This window comes from Nicotiana tabacum, chromosome 5 (genome assembly GCF_000715075.1).
Source record: "Nicotiana tabacum cultivar K326 chromosome 5, ASM71507v2, whole genome shotgun sequence".
NCBI lineage: Eukaryota > Viridiplantae > Streptophyta > Magnoliopsida > Solanales > Solanaceae > Nicotiana > Nicotiana tabacum.
This window is the reverse complement of record NC_134084.1, coordinates 155,952,775-155,977,323: the sequence shown is the minus strand read 5'-3', so window position 1 is coordinate 155,977,323 and position 24,549 is coordinate 155,952,775. Positions and strand designations below refer to the sequence as shown.

The following is a 24,549-nucleotide window of genomic DNA, read 5'->3' as shown; positions in this document are numbered from 1 at the left end:
AATCTCAGATAAGATTAGGGGAACTAATGTGCCATTAGCTTTCTTGATTGCGACATCAACCATTCCCACGAGGCCCAATTCTATGTTGTCGTCTTTTCGCGGACATATTATAACACCCAAGAATGCTACTATAAAAACCAAACCCCGCCTTGCCTCCCATTTATCTTTATTTCCGGCATGGGTCAGACTAGTATTCGGTGCTTCAAAACCTTGGGGATTGCCATAGCGTTGGTACAGGAACTGGAAAGTGCAAAACCCTCCAGATAAGTTCCCATCCTGAATATCCCGGCTAATACTCAACATATCCAGAAACTTGTGAGGAGATACTGGTCTAGGTGACACCGGGTACCGACTTCTAAGGTTTCCGCTAAGGCCAGCGTAACCCGCAATTTCCTCTAGCGTGGGTGTGAGCTCAAAATCAGAAAAGCGAAACACATTGCAAGTCGGATCCCAAAAAGGTATCAAGGCTTCAATCACGTCCAATCTTGGCTTGATGTTAAAAAGTCCGACAAGACCACCCAAAACTTTTATCACAGTTCCTCGGCTACCTTTTCCTAGGTCATTCCACCACATGTGGAGCTGTAAGGGGATCTCTTCAAGAGCTGCGAAGGGTTCGTTTTCATCTGTGCTCATCCTGCACATTTATTAGGGTGATTTAATTTAAAAGGTTATGACTCATTTTGACTCAAGAAAAGGTTATCACTATTTTTTAAAAACAATTTCATAAAAAATTCGGCTTTACAAATACGGCCTTTCAGCACTTCAGGGAAGAAGATTTTAAGGCTGTGTTTGCTAAACGGCCAAAACCTTAAAAAAAACTACTAAAGGTGGTTGTTCTTGCAAAAACGACATTCCGGCGCCCTTTTGGGGACATTCAACTATTTTAGACAAGAATGACATCACATTCTTATTTACAATCAAAACAAAATTTTTTGTTTTTTTTGGGCTATTTTTACAAAAATGAAGTTGGACCCGATGGGGGTTGCCTACGTATCCCACATCCGGTGAGAATCAAACTAGCGTAATTCGGGAACACCAAAAATAAAGTAAATAAACTAACTCTTTTTTTTTAGAATATTTTAATTTCAGCAAGAAAGACTTATAAAGAAGAAAGAAAATATTTTTGATTTCAATTTTTTTTTTGGGAATTTCGAAAGAAGAAAGATTTTTTTTTAATTTAGACTTTTACTGTTTTTTTTTTTTGGAATTTCGATAGAAAAAAAAACTTCTAAAGAAGAAAGAAAAATATTTTTGGAATTTTATTTTGAATTTATGAAAGAAATGCTTCTAAAAAAATGAAATATTTTTGAATTTTGAATTTTCTTTTCAATTTTGAAAGAAGAATGAAAATATTTTTGGATTTTTGGAAGAAATTAAAAGAAAATATTTTTGTATATATATATATATTTTAAAATAATTAGGGTCTAAAGAAGCAGTAAAAGAAAATATTTTTGTATATATTTATTTTTTAAAAAAATAATTAGTTTCTAAAGAAGCAAGTAATGGAAAATATTTTTTTTGGATTTTTTGAAAATTGGGGTTTAAAAAAAGACTTTTCTAGAGAGGAAGTAAAGGAAAATAGTTTTGGATTTTTGAAAATTATGGGCCGGAACCGATGAGGTTTGCCTACATATCTCACATCCGATGAGAATCAGACCCGCGTAGTTCGCCAGTTTTGACAGAACATGGCAGTTGAAAATTTTGGCTCATTTGGAGATGACTTCTTTTTTTTTTTCCGGAATTTCGGCAGAGTTTCAGAATTTTCTAAATACCTACCTCTCACTCCTATATTATTATTATTTTTTTGATTTTTTGATTTTCTTCCTATGTTCTAGAAGCCGGTCAACATGCAAGACGAAACAAACAGATACGCAAGTAGCACGTAAGATGCATCAGGATGGTCTTTTTCATTTGGGTACACCTGTCCTAGACAGACCCAACCCCTGTGTTGAGTCTCCAAGGTCAAATGCACATGATGCAAACAAACGTTCCTACTAGGGATCCGGCATGAGGCTTGTTATACTAGGTTTAAAAACCTGGATTTATTGTTCTAGACCTGGCTCACCCGAGCAGACAGCTCGAGTTGAGGGGGGGCAGCGTACCGGGAATACAGAAGCTTCACCGGCTTTGCAACTTGTCCGAACCTCGTTTTAAAATTGGGATAAGACTCTAACAGAAAAGAAGTCACACGAAGTGCACACTTCCCAAGTGATTTAGAAGACTCAGAGAGAGGAGGGTTTCGTAGCAATTTATATACAGTCCACAAATATCAAAGCGGTAAAAGCGGCATTTAGCACATTAGGCTCAACATGTAAAAATTTGATAAAACAAGCCAACTATAACAGTTATTCTAAGCTCGAATTCTTGAACCCTGAACCGAAGTTCTGGGTTTGGATCCCCAGCAGAGTCGCCAGAGCTGTCACACCTCCTTTTTACACACCCGAAGGTATATAAGGGAGTTTTTCCAATTTAAGTGACATTATTCGAAATGGGATTAATTATTCAATTCAGAGTCGCCACTTGGGATAGTTTATTTGGTGTCCCAAGTCACCGATTTATTTTAAATCCCAAATCGAGGAAATTTCGACTTTCCTTTTGAAGTCTGCGAACCAGAAATTCTGAGTAGGGAATTCTGTTAACCCGGGAGAAGGTGTTAGGCATTCCCGGATTCCGTGGTTCTAGCACGGTCGCTTAAACTATTACAATTGGCCTATTATCTGATTTTTAAAACATGTTTCAACCTATGGTATATCGTTAACTTATTAGCCGTTTTTAATTAATTTTTTTTTTGGAAAAATTCAACGTCATATAAAACACGTATTGAACCACGTCACATGAAATGCACCCGCGGTCCACGACACATTTTATCTAACGTTGTTGAGATTTGAATTTGGGTCACATAAAATGCACACCCGAGTTTATGAAATTATTTATTTTAAAAAAAAAATAGCGCGCCTAAAGCAACTACGCACTTTCAAGTTTGCGAGGGGCATGGAAAGTTCAACTAAATGGTACGCCTCGATTTCTAAGGATTAAAATTAATTAAATGAGGGCCATGAGTTTTGAGATTTTATTTGGCATGACGCGCCTCGATTATTCTAAAAGGATTGTATTCAATTTAAAGCAAACTACAAATATTCATGATTATGTTTCTTCCTAAAACTACTTTGAGATTATTGCAAGGTCATGATTTATGAATATAGAATTATTATTGAAGAAATATATGAGTTGAGTTATTATGGACCTAATCACCCATGTCAGTATCAAATTTGCTATTGACTTAACATCCTTTAATTTGGATCCAAGCTATTACATCGTTCTCTCTCCATTTTGAATACATTTTCCTATCTTTCCCTATGAACTACAATCTCATTGAAGAAACTCATTCTGTCTTTCACGAATTCTATTTCTTGATGCTCTTCCTTCATTTTTTTGTTCATATCTTTCAAGTTGGTAGATAACCAAAATATAATATACAAATCAAAAGGAAATACGGTGAAAGAAAAATAATGGAAACATTGGTTAAGAAAATAATGAACCTTTTATAGATGAAGATCTTATTCAATACATATGGAGCAAACAACCATCAAATTTAATGTGCAAATGAACCACAATCAGAGGCAACGAGCGGAAACCTTTCGAACCGAACTCGACTTCGACCTCTTCGAGCTAGTATTTTGGGCTATCTTTTAAATTGAGTTTGAAGCTTTTGGATTTGATTTTTGGTGTGATTTAGCTCCTGTTTTTGAGGTATTATTTTTTTAAACAAGGTAATGAATGGCTATATGCCTTCTTCTTTTTTATTGAAAGAAATAGGTAGAAAGAATAAAACTAGTAAAAATTCTCTTTAGCATAGAAGAAGAAAATTTGTTTTCTCTCAATATTCTTCCCTCTTCTCTTCTCTTCTTTTCTTCAAATATTTTTCCTCTATTTATAGGAGAATTTTCAAAAAAATTCAAATTTTTATTTTTATTTTTTTATTTAAAAGAAATCCCACTTACATTTTGTTTTTCTTTTTTTATAAAAAGAATTACCACCTTTCTTTACTTTTATTTTTAAATTCCAACTTTAATTACTTTTATCTTATTTAAAATCCTACTTTTTTTACTTTTTTAAAAGAGAATTCCACTTCTTTTACTTTTCTTAAAAAACAATTCAGTTTCTTTTACTTTTCTTTAAAAAATTCTACTTTATTTTAATTTAAATTTTTTTTAAATTTTCAGCTACCTTTATATTATTTTTTAATTTCAACTTTCTTTTACTTTTTATTTTTAAAAATTTCCACAAAACTTTACTTTTATTTTTTAAAATTTTCACTTTCTTTTACTTTTTTAAAAGAGAATTCCACCTACTTTTACTTCTTCTTTTTTTAATTTCATACTTCCCTTTTTCTTATTATTTTACATCTCTCCTGAAAATTTTAAAAAAAATAATATTTTTCGGATTTTTTATTATTATTTAAAAATAAGAATAAAAATAAAATAATAGTAATAGTAATAATTCACCTTCTAAAATTTTGTATTTTTAACCTATAATAAAAAGTATAAAAAAACTAAAAATTTGTATGTTAAAACTCCCTAAAATATTTACATAGAAGAAGTGACAAAAAAAATTAAATATTGTCAAAAATTAGGTGCTTACAATACCAGCATAACTAATCACAACATAAGCGAAGACAGATTCAAGATTTAAACTTTATGGGTTCAACCTTTAAGGTTTTTAACATTAAGCTTATTACTATATTTTTAAAATTATGAGTTCATGTCTACTATCTATTGTAATTTTAATAAAGTTTACACATAAATTTATGCAGCGCTTCGAAAGTTATGATAATTCGGACCCGTAACTATAATGGTACATTCGCTGCTGCCTCCAAGCAGGGGTGTAGTTTCATTGAATGGCTAATAGATGATGCAGACATCAGCCATATCATCAGCAGTTTACAAATCTTGTTGATTTGGCACTTCTCCACAAATATGATTACTACACCTTGGGTCAATATTGAATAATCAATATTGCCATTTTAGATCAATAATCAGTGTTGCTCCTTTGGAATATTTTGTATTTCATTTTCTACCAACTACACCTTCATCATATTGATCTTGACGTTGATATGATAGATGTTACCAACAAATTAAATTAAATTAAATTCAAACCAAACAAATTAAATAAGGATGATAGATAGCCACATGATAGATAAAATAGCAATTATCACTCTTTACCAAAAACCAATAATTCAAGCAAAGGCGGACCCCCATTATCCCCTAAATAGCTTTCTAATATCGCTAGTCTATTTCCATCCCTACAAGGCTAACTACCACAAGAAACCATGCCAGATAGTTGAAACGAACAAAATATCTAAAAGGAAGTTTGTCCCTCTTTGTCATAATTAATTAAAATGACAGGTTCGTGCACAAAGTATTTCGCGTTCACGCAGGGTTCGGAGAATCGCAACACTCTAAGGTTGTGTGATGTAAGCAGTCTACCCTGATGCAGGCATCAGTGACTGATTCTATAGCTCAAACCCGTCACTTATAGGTCACACAGAGAAGGTCATACCGAGATAACTTGACCAATGCTCCGAGGCTCCCCTTCTTTGTCATAATTAATTGAAGAAAGTATTTACAGCAGGGTGAAACAAGAAAAGCTTTTAAAATGCACATATTAACAGGCAGAAAAACGTATCTATTTGCTGTGCCAAGACAGAGAAGAAAGAAAGCAAAACAAAAAGAAGAGGGAGTGCTTCATTCTTTCTTCTTCTTCTTCTTGGGTTATTGTGAAAATGGGAGCTGAGGTGAGTAAACAGGTGGAAAGACGAAAATCTATTCACACTCAGAAGAAAATCTTGTATGATCTCAAGGAGAAAAATGGATGCAATTTCCCTGGTTGTGATTATCATGTACAAGACAGAAAAAATTGGATGTCAGCACTTATCCCTGAAAAACTCCATGTCAACAAGATTGTTTGGCCAGGTACCTAAAGACGAATTCAAAATTTAAATTTAATTAGTTTAACCTTTAGGTTCTTAGTATGAATTCGTTGCACTTTTGAAAATATTTACTAAAATGTTGATGATTTTCTACATATACATGTCTCCTGTGACCTATAAGTCATGGGTCCGAGCCATAAAATCAGTCACTGATACATGCATCAGTGTAGGCTGCCTACATTATACCCCTTAGGGTATGGCACTTCCCCGACCCCGCATGAATGCGGGATGCTTCGTGCACCGAACTGCCCTTCTACATATATATGTCTGCTCTGTGTCGAAAATACTGAATTCAGTTGAACTCATAATTAAGTGTTCCATCCGCCTATGCAGGTACACATGATTCTGCAACTAACAAGATTGGAATCCCATTCATCTCTCGCCCTTTTGCTCAATGCCAATCTTTGTCCATTTATGAACAACTAGTAATTGGCGCTCGAGTTCTTGACATCCGTGTTCAAGAAGATCGTCGTATATGCCATGGCATCCTTCTTTCCTACAACGTTGACGTCGTTATCAACGACGTCAAGAAGTTTCTGTCTGAAACAGATTCAGAGATAATAATCCTAGAAATTCGTACTGAATTCGGACATGATGATCCCCCGGATTTCGACAAGTACCTGGAGGATGAGCTAGGGGAATTTCTCATCCACCAAGATGACAATGTTTTCAACAAGACAATTGCAGAATTATTGCCAAAGAGAATAATATGTGTTTGGAAACCAAGAAAATCACCTCAGCCAAAACATGGAAGTCCGTTATGGAGTTCAGGTTACCTAAAAGATAACTGGATAGATACTGACTTACCTGAAACGAAGTTTGAGAGCAACATGAAGCATTTGAGTGAGCAGCCACCTGTAACATCTCGGAAATTCTTTTACAGGGTGGAGAATACGGTCACGCCACAGGCTGATAATCCAGTTCTGTGTGTGAAACCGGTGACAGATCGGATTCATCCATATGCAAGACTGTTTGTAATGGAATGTATCTCTCGAGGTTATGGTGATCGGTTGCAGATATTTTCATCAGACTTTATTGATGAAGATTTTGTGGATGCATGCATTGGTCTTACAAATGCAAGGATTGAAGGGAAGTTCTGAATCTGAATGAATGTTTATAGGCAAATAGTAAATATGTATGTGTTTCAGACATTTACTTATATGTATATAGTTTGAGTAGCAGGTAGGAGTACAGCCCTACTTGCCGAAGATGGATTATTCTCTAGTCTGTATATAGGTCTTGTATGGTCCAACTTGTTTGAAATCGAGATGTAATTGTTGTTGTTGTGATTGGTTTTCTGTGGTAAGATTGTTTTTTTTTTTAGGAATTGAGTATGCAAGAACATGATATATGAGAAGAAAAACATTCTTAGCTGTTATTGGGTATTAGCTGTTATTCCCAATGTGGAAATTTGCCATGTTCTTTTGTCCCTCCGGTTAAAACAGTTCAGTATCTCAAAAATATAGTCTCTTGTTTATAATACATCCCCCATTTTCTTCATCAAACAGAAACTTGTTTTGTGCAACAAATATTAAGCAACTGCAAGGTAAAAAATGGCAGCCCGATGCATAAAGAATCATGTATTCACACAGGGTCCGAGAAAGGGTCGCACCAATAGCGGCGTGATATAGACATGTTGGATAATTGACATGTTGGATGTGAATGACTTTGTTGAACAACCAACCAAAAGCTTTCATTATGAATCCAGGAAAGAAAAAAAAAAAGAACATTGAATATTAGTACGAGCTTCTATCCAATGGTTCTGAAGGGAAGCCTTGGTATAACATGTGAAGTTGCTGCCATGTGACCAAGAGGTCACGGATTCGAACCGTAGAGACAATCTCTTGCAGAAATGCAGGATAAGACTGCGTACAATTGACCCTTGTGGTCCGGTCTTTCCCGGTTACATTGAATAAAAAGAGCAGCCCTGATGAATATCTTAGGATTCCTCCTAGAGACAATCCTAGAGCATGAAGGTTCAAGTTATGGTGGCTTGGGCTATATCAGAATTGGCTTTACATTATCCCAAATGTCAAGATCAATTTGCCCAAACTACTACTATTTAGCTCCAACACTGCTAGCAAAAACAGTGACGTCGGCCGTAGGTGGTGAGTTTGAAGATGAAGAGAACAAAATACAGAGTAAAGTGGAGTGTATATAAGATTACGCTTGCTGTAGAGGCAAACCACTAACCTGGTGTAATGGACAGAACATTTCGTGCGTTGTTGTATAGTTGTGCTTTTACAGTTTACTCGCTATTTAGCAAGATAACATTTCATCAGTTCTAGACTTGTATAGTACTTGTTCCTTCCCTTCATATGTTAGTAGGGGAGGAGAGCTGTTAGAAGCCTCTTTTTCAAGTTCCATGGCTCTTATTTGTCAACCATCATTAATATAAATGATTTGATTTGTCAAATGTTATTATAACATTATGCATTATGAAACATACATAACAAAAATTCATACTACATGTTCCCTAGTTTAGGTGGTTCTATGAAGTCAATGTACCTGATAGAACTGGACAAAAGATCCAGATGAAAAAGCAAGCTGACGGGAAAAGAACATGGTGGAGCCGAATCACGACGAAATAACAGACTAATAGACAGAATTGCAATCCGACAAATTTTAATTGCTTGCTTCGCGCATTCTTTTCAATCCTATCAAACCAAAAACAGAGTAAATTGCTTCAAGTATTCTTACCACCTCCAGTAGGTGCAGTGGAAAAAAATGTAGAAGTACCAAAACTTAACAAACAAGAGATAGCTTAACGAGTAGAATCTACTGTTAAATTGGATTTAACATATACATCTGCAGGTTTGCTTGCATGTAAAAAAACATCAATCCGCACACATTTCGGCAGGTGCTCTTGGATTGTTTAGAAATTAGAGCGACATCTAAAGAAAATTGGAGCAGTTATAAAACAAGAGCAAGAAATATCATTCTTTGACCAACACCAGCATACATTTGAAGCACGCGAAGCAAATTTTGGACCCTCACTAAATTTGGTAAAAACTTTTACACTAAATTTGGCTATTTGCCAAGTTACAAACCATGATTGACAACCAATCAAGCCTCCATCCAAGGCTAGTCAAAGTTACTAATCATGAGTCATGTCTAGCATAGACACGTCGGATATAACATAAATTCTTAATATTACTCACTAATTTACCCAGAACTATTGATAATCAACCAATCAAACCAAAATCTCAAACAAGTAAAAGTCTAATGTATGATCTTTAATTATCAAATTCTCTTATCAAAGTCCATTCCATACTAAAACAAAATAATTTGCCTGTCTAAAACTCAACCTTTAAAGCAGGGTGTTCGCAAATCACAACCACCGTTCCACAACCCAACATCAGTAGGGGATACATCACACATCCTTCTCATTACACTTAATTAGACGCCCACATACATGGTCCTATGACACTTGCGAAGACCTGTGTTTATGGTAAACAGTCGCCCGGGCATGGACATTGCGACCCCCGAAGTTACAGGGCTATTTTGCTGAGTTCCTTAGCGAGAGTTGTCTCGCGCCCCTGCATACTCTTCTCTACCTAAACCAAACTAAACCATTCATATCAACTGTTGATGTAGTCAAATTTAGACTCATTCACAGAACTGGTCAATTACCAGCAACCAATTACATACTGCTAAGATGAAAAGAAATTATCACAAGCATTAAATAGAAGCTCATTTGCATCCATAACCGTATATTAAGAACAAAAAAATAAAAGCAACAGATGTAAAATGCAAATGGAAGTGCAATAAAAGCTAGCAGCTGATAATTGATCAATCTTTCAAACATGTATGTATATACATGTACAGAAAGCGCACATTTCCAAAAGCTTCAAGCTGAAACACTAGTCCATAATCACCAATACTAATCCTAATACGCAATAATAAAGCAGGAAACCATAACCATATCCTAATCATACTTCAAGAAACTAAAAGGTGACCATATGCAATACGATCATTCAAAAAAAACATTAAATGGTTCATCCCTTTTCATACTTCAAAATGACATTAACCAAAAAGAAAGCACTAGAAAGCATAGAAAAAAGAGTGCAAAATGTGAATATACACATTTACCCTCTCAGTTCTACAGAGCTTCAACGACCACTGCTGTTAGGGCATTCACGTGCAAAATGTCCTTCTTCTCCACACTTGAAACAACCACCACCACCTCCTCCGCCACTACCGCCATATCTCCCACCTCCACCACCATATCCACCGCCGCCGCTGCCATATCCTCCGCCTCCACTACCATAACCACCGCCGCCACCGCCCTGAGTACATTCCCTAGCAAAATGCCCTTCTTCTCCACACTTATAACACCCGCTTCCACCACCACCACCGCCACCATATCCACCGCCACCACCATACCTACTACCACCACCGCCTCCGTATCCACCGTCACCTCCATACCGGCCGCCGCCGCCGTAGCCACTATCACCCCCACCATATCTACCGCCTCCACCGCCTCCGTATCCACCACCACCGCCATATCGACCTCCGCCGCCGCCTCCACCGCTTCCGCCACGGCCACCACCTTGAACAGACGCGCCATCCGGTCCAGTAACATTAACAGCCTTAGTACGGCCATCATCACCAGACTCAACTTCAAACTCAACGACCTCACCTTCAGCTAAGCTACGAAAGCCTTCAGATCTGATACCAGATTGGTGAACAAACAGATCTTCACCGCCATCATCTGGAGTGATGAAACCGAAACCCTTTTGATCATTGAACCATTTCACAGATCCCTTGATCCTCCTTCCCTGGTCACTCTCCGACGCCATAGTAGCACAGAACCAAACCCTAGCGAAACCCTAGAGACTTTTTTGAGAGCTTTGATCTCTTGGTATTTTCACCAGTAGTGTGGGCTTTTTTATGTTGCGGTGGCGGAATTATATTGTGTTGAGAGTGCCACGTTTTTTGGGGAGAGGGTGGTGGGCCCATTGAACCGGATCATTTTATCCGAATCCATTTTGTGTATTAAATTAATGTGTTTTTCATTAAATAAATAATATTCCTTTCATTTCATACTGTGTTTGTGTTTGACTTGTTAACACCACAATACCAAAACTTTAGGGGTGGATGTTCTAGTAGCTCGAATTGAATATAAAGATTTGGATTTGGATTTGGATTTGGATTTTGAGATTGAAGAAATGACAATCCAAGTATAATCAAAATAATTTTGGAGATCGGGTTTTTTAAGTTCAGTTTTAGATTAATCGGTTTGAATATTTTGAATATTTTTATTTTGAGACAATAAGTTGAGTAGTATTTTCTTCTTATAAAAATGAATATTCAAATGAAGTATTTATGTTAAATTGCTTAAAAAGTTCCTCATTTTCACATTTGGAATATCCAAATAAAGTATTCATCCAAATAATTAACAATTAAATTCGAAATTTAATCTGTAATACGAAAATCCAAACCAAAGTCTAAAAGTTTTGGATTTCGAATTTGCCTAAATTGTATCCATCCCTAAAAACTACAGTAAGATTCTGTCATGTTAAATATTCTATTATAACTATGTGAGTCCTATAATATTTCATTAGGGATAAAATGAGATCTTAAAGCTGAAATATTATTACACATTAAAAAATTTATCATTTCCTTGAAAGACTGGGGAAAAAAAGAATATCATCTGAAATAAAACAGAAGGAAGTAATGTTATACATTTGGTTTCCAAGCCATTTAATTTACGGTTTTAAAAAGGCATGAATATTAGTATGAATTGTTTGTGCGATGAACCATACGCGGAAATCATTACATGCAATATGCATAGCGAGAGTGACTACAATACAAATACTTGCACCGACATTTACTTTAAATTAAATATTTTAACTTTAACAAATCATAAAAATTAAATACGAATATAAATTAATTAAATATGATTAAGTGATTAATTTGTGGCTAAAAAATATATGCATTGTACTCTTTAATTTGATGTAATTCATTGATTTAGAAAAAACTTACGATAAAGTTCCAAGGAAGGTCCTATGGAGATGTCGGGAGGTTAGTGGTGTTCTAGTAGCGTACATTATGGTGATTACGGATATATATGATGGAACGAAGACTCCGGTGAGGACTGTGGGAAGAGACTCGAACTATTTTCCTGTCATGATGGGTTACATCAGGGTTCAACTTTTAGCCCATTTTCATTTCCCCTGGCGATGGATATGCTGATGTGCCACATTCAGGGGGAGGTGTCATGGTGTATGTGTTTACCTCGAAAATGGTAATTATAATTAGATTTGATTTTGTGGTTCTAAAATACTTGATTTATTTTTATGCTGGTTGTTAGGCAGTAAATGCTAAGTGTGGATTAGAAAATAAGATAAGAGCTTGAAAAATAGTATGCTATGCAAACCGAGTGGCCGAGAGTTGGGGTCTCGAGCTAGACTATACGGGGCCTCGGGGTCGAGCTAGGCGTTAGGCAGTGGGCGGCCGATGAAGAACTAACAGTTCTAAGAGCTTTAATGAGGGGTCTTTATGATCAATGATGAATAGTAAATGAAGAACAATAAATGAAAACGCAATAAATGTAAGTAATAAATCTGAAGAAAGACAATAGAGAGTGTTTAAGTTAGAGAGCAGAGAATGTTCTTGTTCTTGTATTGAATATCATGTGTGCAAAAAATAATAATGGTCCCCTTTATATAGGAGGGGGAATCCCAACACAGTACATATGCATTTATTACAAAGAAATGCGGCTGGTATAGCCAATTAATGCCGCGGTACGGGCTTGCACTAGCCTAATAGGCTTGGTCAGCTTTAATCACGTGCCTTGGGAATCTCTCACTCATTCACCATAGTTGCTGATCTGCTCTGCCCTGAGGTCGATCATAGGGAACCCTCGGGGTCGGGCTTCAAACTGTGCCTCAAGCCTTCTGAAGACGGGCTATAGGATGTCATAATGATCATGAAATTGGGCTCTCAGATTTTAGTCGTATACAGATAGTCCCCGCGTTTCTTAGAATGGAATGATATGAAACAACTTTGACATCAATCTCCCCAAGTTTCTCACAATGACGTCATGCTTATGACGCAAGCTTTTGTGATAACTGAGACGTCCCATCGGTTCATCTTTCCAGAAGTATTCAATGCACCGCCGATTTATTTTCCCAAAAGTGATGATATTGTCGCCGATCCGTTTTCCAAAAAAGCATCAATTTCGCCTGTCGATACGTTTCATAAAGGTGTTGATTGCGTCGTCGATTACGTTGTTGCCTTTCTATAAATTGAAGGTTACTTGAACCAAATTTCCACCCAGCCATTCTTCAACAGCCTTTAACCCTTTTCTTCTTTTCATCCTCATCCAAACTCTAACTTCCATGGTTCAAGCCCATGACCGTAAGGTCACACGGAAGCGGTTTATGCCATGGCTCTTCTTCAAGCTTTTCCCCACTGAGTGAGATCGTACTGGTTTGTTGTTGTTGTTATTGTTGGCCCAAAATAATGAGAGAGGGGCTTTGAGTTATCCTCGTATTAGGGGATATGTGGACCATGAATTGCTGCTCATCTCTCTTAACTTCAACCTGGTGTGGCGCTTCATTCCTTTTGCTTTCCATGGAGTGAGGTGGTGTCATCTACTAACTTTTGCATCCCACACCAGTACAATGTCTCAAGAAGTGGCTTCCTAATAGTAGTGCTAGCGAGACCCATACTCGCCAAATTTTTCACCAAGCCACAAATTTTCCTGCCTGTTAAAAGCTTTTGCTCTTTGATAGGCTACAACCTCTTCCTCATCTTTTTCTGTTTCGAAGGAGATTCTCGAAGACGTCTTTTGGAAGATCGAAATGGGGTCCTCGAGGAAATGGTTCTCGCAGATGTCGCTCCCCAGGTTGTACCTCTGAAAGTAGACTAGGTTCTTAGACTGTTGTTTTCTGCTTCTTTATTTCTATGTAAGGACCCTTCGTGAGCTTTTGTAATCGTCTTCTATCAATATAAAAGCTGCTTTGATTTGCCTTTGGCTTGTGTTGAACGTTATTTTGCTTTTGATTGGCCCGAACACTGGAACCGAACATCGTAATCCCTCTGGTTCTTGATTAGTTAATATGATATTTCTTGAGATTCTTTGTCACCCCTCGAACTAAGTTTGGATTGATCTGGTACATACTTAGGCCGCCGGGACTTCTGAGTTCGAGTTGAGCGAGAGTAGGATCCCGATTTTCTTTGGAATAAGGGTTAGCCCTTTTAGGCCTTGCCATTAATCCTCGAGTGAGAGTTTGATCGATCATCTGAAAATAAAGATAGCCCTTAGATTTTCACAAACAGTCCCTGAGTGAGAGACTGCTTAAACTTTGGCAGCCTTGAAAACTCGATTTGAACTTAAAATGAAGATAGCCCTAAGGCATTATAGATTGTCCCTGAGCGAGGATACACTCGAACTTGGATGTCCCCTGGGCCAAAGTAACCGAGAGAGCGTTTAAATTGACCGGAAGGCGAAAATGGCCCTGAGGCTTTATTAATAATTTTCGAGTGAGACTTGGCTCGGGCTCAGGTAGCCCGAGGGCCAAAGAATCGGGTGAATGACCCGCACTTGCAATAGCATAGATCCTCGAGATAGGGTACCATCTCGAGGTTAGGTTTATATGGATAGTTTTTCAGAACTTATAGTCATAGTAATAGGGATCCTCAAAATCGGGCACCATCTCGAGGCTAGATTGGTATAGATGGCTCCTTAAAGCTCATAGTTATGGTTGCAGAGGTCCTCGAGATCAGGCACCATCTCGAGGCTAGGTTGATATGGGAATTTTTGACCCCTCGAACGTTGTATGACAGCGTCATTTGTGTGGCGTGGTCATGAATCGACCGAGATGGACCCGCTGGTACACTTCCCCAAAAGTGATAATGGCCTAGTTAGAATTAATTGGCCTTAAAAGTAGGCGGACAGTCGCTGCTTGCTCTATATATGAGTTTGCTCTCCCCTTTTTGAGGATTCCGCTATTTTGAGCGGCTACCCCTTTCATAGAGTTCTCTTTCCTTGTGCTAGCCCTTCATCATTTTAATTCAAAACTTTCGCCTAAGTTTTCATTTCCTTCTCTTATTTCACCATAGTTATGGCTGCTATGCCAAAACCTGCTCATGAAGAAGAAGAGAGTTCCGCCTCTATTTCCCTACTTGGTCGGTGGTACACTGCCAGCGTTCGGCGAGCTAACTTCGAGATGTTTTTCCTCGAGAAAGGGCTTTTCATTAGAGAGACCTCCCAATATTGAGGGCCATTGGGAGCATGCATCGAGGTTCACTTCATCAATAGGAGAGGGACACCTCGAGACATTGAGGAGAGACTGCGGATGGGGAGAAAAGGTGGTACTGCAGGCACCTTCTCTAGAAGAGAACATCATTGCTCGTGTAGAAGGGTTTTTGAACGTGTACACACACCCCTTCATATTGGGACCTCTCGATAGAGTCGTGCTTGGATTTTGTCGAAGATATCGGGCTACCCTGGCACAGGTTCACCCGTCGTTCTGGAGGATAGTATTGATGATGAGGTTCTTTGTGGAGAAAGCCGGGCTTGAGTTCACCTTTAGCCATCTCATTAGATTGTACCGACCCTTTCATTACCGAGGCCTAATAGCTTTTTGATGTCGATCCACCAGGCCCTTTGTTGTCGATGATGAAGAAAATGGGGACTGAGGGTGGATGAATAGATTTGTCCGAGTGCGGACTATCGATATTATCCCCGTGGAGTTCCTACTATTTCCTAAGGAATGGAATTTCACACGTAAGTGGTACACTTGTGTTTTTATTGTTTTGTTCATGGTAGAGGCAAACTCCATAAAAGATGTCTTCCTTTCCTTCTCTGCAGCGATCCCATGGTTGCCATACGATGTCCCCGACCTGGCGGATTGGACTCGGAAACTAGAAGCTTGCTCAACTTATGATGAGCGTAAGTGGCGAGATCTGTCAAAGGTAGATGGGAGGTCAAACACCACGGTACGTGCTGTGTGCCCCATTTTCTTCGAAAGGTACTTTCTTTTATGTGTATTAACTTCGTCACCACAGGTATTGGAGAATTTTCTGAAATGAGACCGTGCCCTCTCAGAGAGGAGGAAGGATCATCGGCTTCGAGGTCGAGGAATGATAACAAACGAAAGAAATCTTCGAATGGCGAATATGCTCATAGTGAGTCAAGCCCTACTCGGAGGCTCAAAGGAGATGTATCAGCTGAGCTTGCAATGCTCGAGGCTTCTAGCCTCAGAAGAATGGCTCCTCTTTTGCTGCCGTCTTCTTTTCCCGTCGAAGGTATTTCGAGGGATACAGGTGTTCTGCCATCGTCCTCATCTCCTGTCGAAGGTGCTTTGAGGGTTACGGGTTTTCTGCCACTGTTTTCACCTCCTGTCGAAAGTACTTTGAGGGATGTTCAAAACCGGGGGCGCCTAAATCAAGCAGGGACTCGAGCGACCATGTCCCCACCGAGATCGGTTTAACTGTGGCCGGTGAAACCAGGCCAATAGATGCACGCTCAACCTTTGAGGAGGCTCATCGGCTTTGTTCTGTGGTGAGCTTTGGTTAACTTTGTTGGTTTTTTGATTTTACATTCTCGTTTTCTCATCGAGCTTCTTTTTCAGAGGCCTTTGACAAGATCAAGTCTAAGTTGCTCTGCTGTGAAGCCAGGTTGAGGAAAGTCTTAGACGGGGAGAAATCCCTCAGGATTCTTTGTGATAAAAGGGGAAAAGAGTTTAGGCACATTCGGTACGGGGCGAATCGAAGCCTGAACTACGAACGCCACCTCGAGAAATAGGTAACCTCTGCTCTGAGGGAATAAATCTTCTTCTATTCTCAAAGATTAATATTTTGATACTTTCGTTGCAGAGCAAAACAGAGGATCTGAAACGCCTTTGGGCGAGGTTGGCCAGGCCAAGTATGAGGGTAACGAGCTAAGGGCTCAGACATATGCCCATATTGTGGCGAAAAAGAATGCTTTGTCCAAGGCTTCTACCCTCAAGGTACAGCTCCAGAACGCCCGTGAAAATATCTCGGTTCAGACGAGCAGGATTTCAAGGCTCGAGTCCAACCTTTTGGAGATGAAGGCCGAGGTCGTGGACGCTCGGGATGAAGTTGAAGAGATTCGGGCTAAGGCTGACAAGAAAGTGGCTATCTATTTAAAATATGTTGCTGATGCTCGAGCTAAGTTGAGAGGGGCTTCCGATCGGGAGGGCAGAAGCAATGAGTATGTCTGGTGTAAATCCCGAAGGGAAACCCTCGAGGAAATCCATGCCAGGGGTTTCGATCTCTCGGAAGAGATTGAGCAGGCCAAGGAGGATGAATACGATGCCAAGTTCCTTGTATCTGATGCCAAAGATAATGAGGGAGAGTCCGACGAGGCCGCGGTCCCCGAGGAGAAAGTAGAGTAGGCTATTCTTTTCTAATTCTGTGTATAGGGCTATCAGAGAACATTGCAAATGTAGCCTTGTATTATTTCAGACATACATATATAAGGAAGCCTTTTGTTTCATTTTTCATGCATTTCCCTTTGCTTGTGTGTATCTTTCTTTGTCTTGTGTTTCGACGTTTGTCAATGATTATCTAGATGAATTGGTCTTCGAGTAAAAATCCTTAGGTTTACAAATTGGCCCTGAGGCTTGTTATGCTGGCCCGTAGGCTCTTGCACATTTGGTCGGTACGACCTGGCGACAATGGATCTTACGCATTGGGTCGGTACGACCTGGCGACAATGGCTCTTACGTATTGGGTCGGTACGACCTTTAATTTAAGCTCGCGATAGTGGCTCTTACGCTTTGGGTCGGTACAACCTTTTAATTTAAGTTGGAGGCAGTGGATCTCACGCGTAGGGTCAGTACGATCTTTTAATTTAAGCTGGTGACAGTGGCTCTTACGCCTAGGGTCGGTACGACCTTTTAATTTAAGCTGGCGGTAGCGGCTCTTACGCGTACGGTCGGTACGACCTTTTAATTTAAGCCGACAATAGTGGCTCTTACGCGTAGGGACGGTACGACTGTAGGCTTTATTTTTCCCTCATTGAAGCTTTTGTGTTCGTCCGACTCTTTGACGGTTCGATAAGAACCTCAATTGTGAGCCGTTATATGACGATAGTTGAGCACCTCGGGAGGTTTCGCTCGATGGATAAATTATTTCGATGTCTTTTTGTTGTTTGGAGCTGATATGATCGAAGCTCTTTTGCTTATGGCGAGGGTAGCCTGATTAACTGGTTCTTTTCGAAGTATTTCGAAGTAATTGAAGGCCTGTGATTTTATGGCGACGGTCGGACATCCCTGAGTTACGTTAGTTTAACTAGTATAGCCTTGTGACCCTAGTCATTGTATTTGGTTGTAACCTTCTAGTCCCCGAGTGAAGTAACTTCGACGTCTATATTGAGTGTATGCCTTTTTAAGGCTCTTACAAGTTCGAATATATAGCCTTAACTTTAAGATCGGGATTATGCCTTTTTGTAAGGTCTTATAAATTTGAACATGCCTTGCTTGAGGTCTTATATATAAGTTACTTGGTACAAGTATAATCATGCCTTGCCTGATATCTTACAGGTAGGCTACTTGGTACAAGTATAGATCATGCTTGGCTTGAGGTCTTACATATTTGGGCACGCCCGGAGGTCTTATAGCGTTGAAGATGCCTCATAGAGGTCTTATGAGCTCGAGGTTGCCTGCACGGGGTCTTATGTCCTCGAATTTTGGATAGCTCGATGGGGCGACAGTCCCCGAGACATCAAGAGTTCTTGGCTCTGGAGCCATTTTTTAATGTTTCCCCATTGAGGGCTTATGAGCTTGAAGTTTCCCGCCTAGAGGTCTTACGGCTTCAAACTTTTAATGTCAGTTCTCGAGAGTTTGGGAATTTTCTGGCCCTAGGGTCGTTTCTTGTAAAAATAGCAATCTTCGCTCAGAGCGCAAAACGTTCTGATGGTAAAAGTCAAAATGTATTCCTTGATTACTTGGCACAAGTATTACATAGTTTTCGCCGTTTAGGGTTCGATTGTTCTATGCGGACACGGTTCTTTCGATCGTTTGGCCTGATACATGATTTTTCTATTGAGACCCCCTTTGGCTTGTCTTGATTTCTTCTAGGGAGATGACCTCCCGGGAGGATGCCACCCAGTATTCGAGGTTGATTGAAGGGAAGCCTTGAATACTTATTGAGTTCTCCTTAGGTAGCATATAGATGTTGCCTCGTTAAAAACCTTGTCGGTAAAACCCTTCTTGGGATGAAATCCAATTGAAGGAAAAGAGTACAACGCATGCTTTAAAACCTAAGGTCTTCATACTTCGATTCTTCTTAACCAGACACTTGCGCAAAGGTCAGTATAAAACATAAATAAGAGGGAGTCGGTTATACCTTAGCTGTGATGGCGCTCGAACCTCGATATGCTTCAACCGCTCTCTTCGTGACGCGGTACGGTCCGTTGTTCATTCGCTCGGGTGCAGCCGATGATGTAGCTTATGATTGCTACTTTGTTGTTTGCTTATCCTTTGGCTCCTTCGATATTGAAGGTGTCGATGTTGGTGTCACATCGTGCACTGCGAACATCTCTCTTGCAGCATGTTGCTCCCCGTATACCATTTTTATTCCGTCCTTTGTTGGAAACTTCATCATTTGATGAAGGGTTGATGGTGCTACTCTCATGCATTGTATCCACGGTCTTCTGAGCAAGGCATTGTATCTTATGTTACCTTCGATGACATGTAACTTGGCATTTTGGGTTGTTCCGGCCACGTTGAACGGAAGGGTGATTTCCCCTTTAGTTGTCTCGCTCGCCATTTTGAATCCGTTAAGGACTCGAGAGGCAGGCACGATCTGGTTGAGCAATCCGAGCTGCTCCACCACCCTCGACCTGATAATGTTGGTCGAGCTACCTGGATCCACAAGTACACATTTAATTTGAAATGTATTTATGAGAAAAAAATTACCAATGCATAATCGGGAGGCTAAGACAGGGTCTCGATGTTCTCGTCGCTGAGTGTGAGAGCGTCCTCTGGTATGTAGCCTCGAGTTCTCTTCTCCCTAGCGGTGGATAATTTTGTTCTTTTGAAAATAGATTCCTACGGGATGTCAATTCCTCCAACAATCATGTGGATGACATGTTGTGGTTCTTTTGTTTCCTTTTTCCTGTTCGCCTCTCTTTCCCGAAATTGATTTTTGTCTCGGTCACTGAGGAACTCTCAGAGGTGCCCTTTGCTGAGTAGTCGGGCTACTTCTTCTCGAAGCTGCTGCAATCTTCGATCCTATGATCGTGTGTGCCGTGGAATTAGCACAACAGGTTAGGGTTCCTCTACGATGGATCTGATTGTATGGGCCTTGGCCACCTGGAGTCTTTGATTTTACCTATGGCTAATACAATGTCCGAAACATCGACGTTGAAGTTGTACTCAGATAACCGGGGTGCCTCAGTCGGCCTTGTGTATCTGTCGAATCCGGCTCTGCTTACGATTCCTGAGGATTCTGACCTCGATCTGTCCTTCGGTCATTTCGGGGTATGTTACGCCTTGGGGCATTTCTTCGATCTTCAGTGTATGGTTGGTACCTTTCCTTGTTTGGCTTTGGATCGTTTGCTAGGAGCCTGCTAGGATATACTGAGCCCGAGGGGGCTCTCAGTTAGTCGTCCTCAACCCTAATCTTCCATTGATATCGGTTATGGATATCCGACCAAATCACGGCAGGATATTCAACCAAGTTCTGCTTTATTTGCTTCGAAGCTACCGAGCTTCGTTCGTTCAAACCTTAGGTGAAGGCCTGCACTGCCTAGTCATCAGAGACTGGTAGTAATTCCATTCACTCTATTTGGAAGTGAGATACAAACTCCCACAACATCTCGTTTTCTCTTTGTTTGATTTTAAAGACGTCGGACTTCCTCGTAGCAACCTTGATGGCACCGGTATGTGCCTTTATAAAAGAATCTTCTAGCGTGGAAAATAAGTCTATCGAGTTTGGGGATAGGTTGTGATACCACATCATGGCCCCTTTTGAAAGTGTTTCTCCAAATTTTTTTAACAGGACAGGTTCGATCTCGTCGTCCTTCAGATCATTTCCCTTTACGGCACAAGTGTAAGCAGTGACATGCTTCTTCGGATCCGAGGTCCCGTTGTACTTTGGGAGATCGAGCATTATGAATTTCTACGGGATGGGCTTCGCAACCGCACTTGACGAGAATGACTTTTGTACGAATTTCTTTAAATCAACACTTTTCAGGATCGGGGGTGCGCCCGGGATCTGATCGACCCTTGAATTGTAGGTCTCCACCTTTTTATCATTAGCTTCTATCTTCTTTTCGCCCAATTCAATCATCTTTGTGAGGTCCTTGAGCATCTTTATAATAGCAGGGTTGGTTGCTGACCCATTGTTGCTTGATCTTTTCGGCACCTGTTCGGCTTGAGGGACATTTTCTAGTGTTGTTGTGCTTGGAATTTTTTGGTGGCTTTGTAGTTGAGCAATCGCCAGCTGTTGTGCCTGCAACATCTCAAAAATAACGTGAAGGCTAACCTCTTGTTCCCCTCGAGCTGGGGTTTTCTGAGCTTCTTGTTAGTTTTCTTAGCATATACTCATGTTAGTATGGGAGCTTATATCGACATGTTGGGCATTGCATGAGACCACAGCCACGGGGATTGGCTCTGCGCATCCTCAAGGTTTTGTGATGGTACACCGACGCCTGGAACAGCTACACCATTCTCTCCATGGTCCTCAAGACCGTTGTTTTCATGTGCATTGAATAAGTTAGACATTTTGACCTGAAATCAAAGATTCTTGGGCAAGAAAAAGTGTAAAGAATAACTTGCGTTATTTAGTAAATGTCGTGCCCCCTTTTCCTTCGTGGAGTCTGGGTTTCGACATTCATTGGGAACAACGTTTCCTTTTGGGAATTGGGTATTTGAAGAGTCACCACCTAACGAATTAAGGTGCGTTAGGGCACCTAGAGCAATTAACTCTTGGATTGGTTTGCATTACCAGAGATTTAGGGTAAGGGCTCGAAATAACCTTAAGGGGAAGGTGTTAGGCACCCCTCGCGGTCCACAACGGTGGGTCCCAGCCGAACTTAGTTATGTGAATTAGTCATTTGACAAGTAAGCGGTCTAAACACACATTTACAAATAAAGGTTGTTTACGCAGTCTAAACACAAATATATAATCAAGAAAAGTTTAGATGGTCTAAGTATACGTAAATTAAGGAAGTTTGAGCAGTCGAAGCATACATACATACATACATAAACTAAGGAAGTTTAGGCAGTCTGGGCACACATATGTGAATTGGGGAAAGGAAGTCCTAAGTTGATTAGCCTATAGGATCAATCTGTGCAATGCCCGGTAATCCTCCTCAACTAGAGGGGCTACACGTGACATTAGCGCACAGGTCATCATGTCCTTTTACTACTCGTTACCCTCCCTTAGTGGTTATATAAGCGAGTTTAGTTAACGAACTCTAAGCTTGTTTTACATGTCCCTTCCTTTTGGTCCCCGAGGCATTTAAGACCTCTATACTTAGGCAGTTCTAGACACTCCTAAGGTATTTAAAAGGTAAAATCTAAGCGACAACAAAGAACAAGTAGGACTATCACATAGGGAAGCAATTAGGGCTCATGTTTGCCTCCACGTATAAACAGATACATAGCACGTCTCACACAATTGATTTTAATGAAATTCAGAAGGCCCTAGAACATGATATCTAGATGAACATCACAAACACAGAATATGCAACATTTGTTTTAAGGAGAAGTGGCAGAATCCTAATCAGCTTGCCTACTGGTTTTATAGCCTGTTAAACTTGGGCAATTTTACAAATAAGCAGAGTATAACTCTACAGTTTTAGACCATTAATTACCTAAGGCTTTCCTAGGTATAGGCTTGTGTGATCATAATCCTGAGAGCTAATTGAAATAACTTGAAGTTATCCAATCCTATAGGTATGTTGATCTACGCGACTAATATTACAAAACTGATTTCATGCATGTTTACACTAGGATACGATATCTATGTGTTTGGCTATTTTAAAAACCTTTTATAGACAGCTATCCATTCAAAACGACGTAGACATGGTTTAGAGCCAATGCAAACAAAGTCGTAAATCAAGATTTCTAATGCATAGAGAGATGATCATTTTTATTAAACAGAATTATAGCAGCAGTTTAATGACATGATTTTCAGGTGATAATAACTTATGCAGAGTCAGAGAAAGAAGTGATGAACTTATAACATGCTTCTAATGCAAATATTATAGACTTATGACATGTTTTGATGCAGGTAACATAGCATATGGGCCTAAAACATTATTTCTATTATAACACAAATTCGAAGCAGGATTTCTGTTGCAAATATACATATAAACTAAGAGCATAATTTCTACTATGCATCAACCTAAAGCATGATATCTATCCAGTTTCCCACAAATATCATATAGGAACCCTCCCCTTTTACTAATTATCCCAACATATGTTTGCAAATAATATTATTACAGACCAAGATCAAATGAATTACATAAGTAAATGAAACTATACAATAGGGAGCCTAAATTAGGCCCAAAGTAAACCTGGGAATGCCAGGCCTTCAATAGAGTCTCAGAATCCAAAGATCTCATATCCAATAGTGTATGCCTTTAGTATGTCAGAGTTCCCTTAGGACCTCAAAGATCCCGGGCAGTGCTCACACCAAGACCATTTCTCAAGTGGGATTGATTATGTGTTGTGTGGAAGGGTCAGTCCTGGTATGCCAGAGTTAAGAGAGATCTCAAGGATCCCTAAGCAGTACACATACTAGAGGGGCAGAACTTAATAAACTAGGAATAGGGTGAGAGTGCTTGACATAGTGTTGACACACTTAGTGAAACAGTTTAGAAGTGAAAAGATTCAGAAACAGTTTTTAAAATACTGGGAGTGACCAATTTTGAGAAGAATGCTAGGAGTAGGAGCAGTAATTTGAAATCATTCTGAGGAAAACATATTCAGCAAACAACCTAATTAATCATAGAATACCCAGATTCACTTAACAAGCAGACTTACAAACAAGGGGTGAAAGGGATTGGGAATCATATAAGGTTGAAACCACATAAACAGGGAAACTGATACAACAAATGTCCAGAACAACTAGGAGTCTACTGAACAAGTTAGTCATGGTGATAGACAGTTAAGACATAGAGAAAGAATGTAACAGAATCATGTTGAAAACAAAGATGTGTTGAACAGAATTGGACACAATCAGGATCAATTGAATGAACTAGAAAACTAAATAACTAACATAGTCATACCAATTAAGGGGTGGTAAGGGAACTAAGTAAACATGTTGGACAATTATCAAAAAACTAAATACAGTTAGACATGTTGATTACACATAAGGCAGAATTTAGACATGCTTAATAACAGGAAACAGAGAAACAAATTGAACAACTAGTACATGAACAAATATAGGTGTATAGGCATGGAACACATAGAGTTGAGTTTTAAAATCTAACTAGAGACATACCAGTTAAAGAAGAGAAATGCAGAATGTAAAAACAGGTGCAACTCCACTATATAGCCTTGACTTTCAGCCGACTAGATCAACAGTCAGCACAATTAGCAAAGAAAGAAGAAAGAGTTTAAATGTAT

General features: G+C 39.4%; 2 protein-coding genes across 2 annotated transcripts; one reads left to right on the top strand and one right to left on the bottom strand.

The window, feature by feature from the left end:
- The first annotated feature begins 5,782 nt into the window (after positions 1 to 5,782).
- On the top strand, positions 5,783 to 7,275 carry LOC107832296 (uncharacterized). The gene is made up of 2 exons (XM_016660110.2): positions 5,783 to 5,972; positions 6,323 to 7,275. The coding sequence occupies exons 1-2, from the start codon at positions 5,783 to 5,785 to the stop codon at positions 7,087 to 7,089; spliced, it is 957 nt and encodes a 318-aa protein (XP_016515596.1). The 3' UTR covers positions 7,090 to 7,275.
- A 2,477-nt stretch (positions 7,276 to 9,752) lies between these two features.
- On the bottom strand, positions 9,753 to 10,894 carry LOC107832297 (cold shock protein 2-like). The gene has a single exon (XM_016660112.2). The coding sequence runs from the start codon at positions 10,789 to 10,791 to the stop codon at positions 10,102 to 10,104; it is 690 nt and encodes a 229-aa protein (XP_016515598.2). The 5' UTR covers positions 10,792 to 10,894; the 3' UTR covers positions 9,753 to 10,101.
- Positions 10,895 to 24,549: the final 13,655 nt, after the last annotated feature.

What these genes read in the sequence shown, in the direction of transcription:
- LOC107832296 (XM_016660110.2), top strand. Translation starts at nt 5,783, where the DNA reads ATGGGAGCTGAGGTGAGTAAACAGGTGGAAAGACGAAAATCTATTCAC. An exon ending in CAACAAGATTGTTTGGCCAG is followed by an intron (nt 5,973 to 6,322) that starts GTACCTAAAGAC and finishes CCGCCTATGCAG; the next exon opens with GTACACATGATTCTGCAACT.
- LOC107832297 (XM_016660112.2), bottom strand. Translation starts at nt 10,791, where the DNA reads ATGGCGTCGGAGAGTGACCAGGGAAGGAGGATCAAGGGATCTGTGAAA.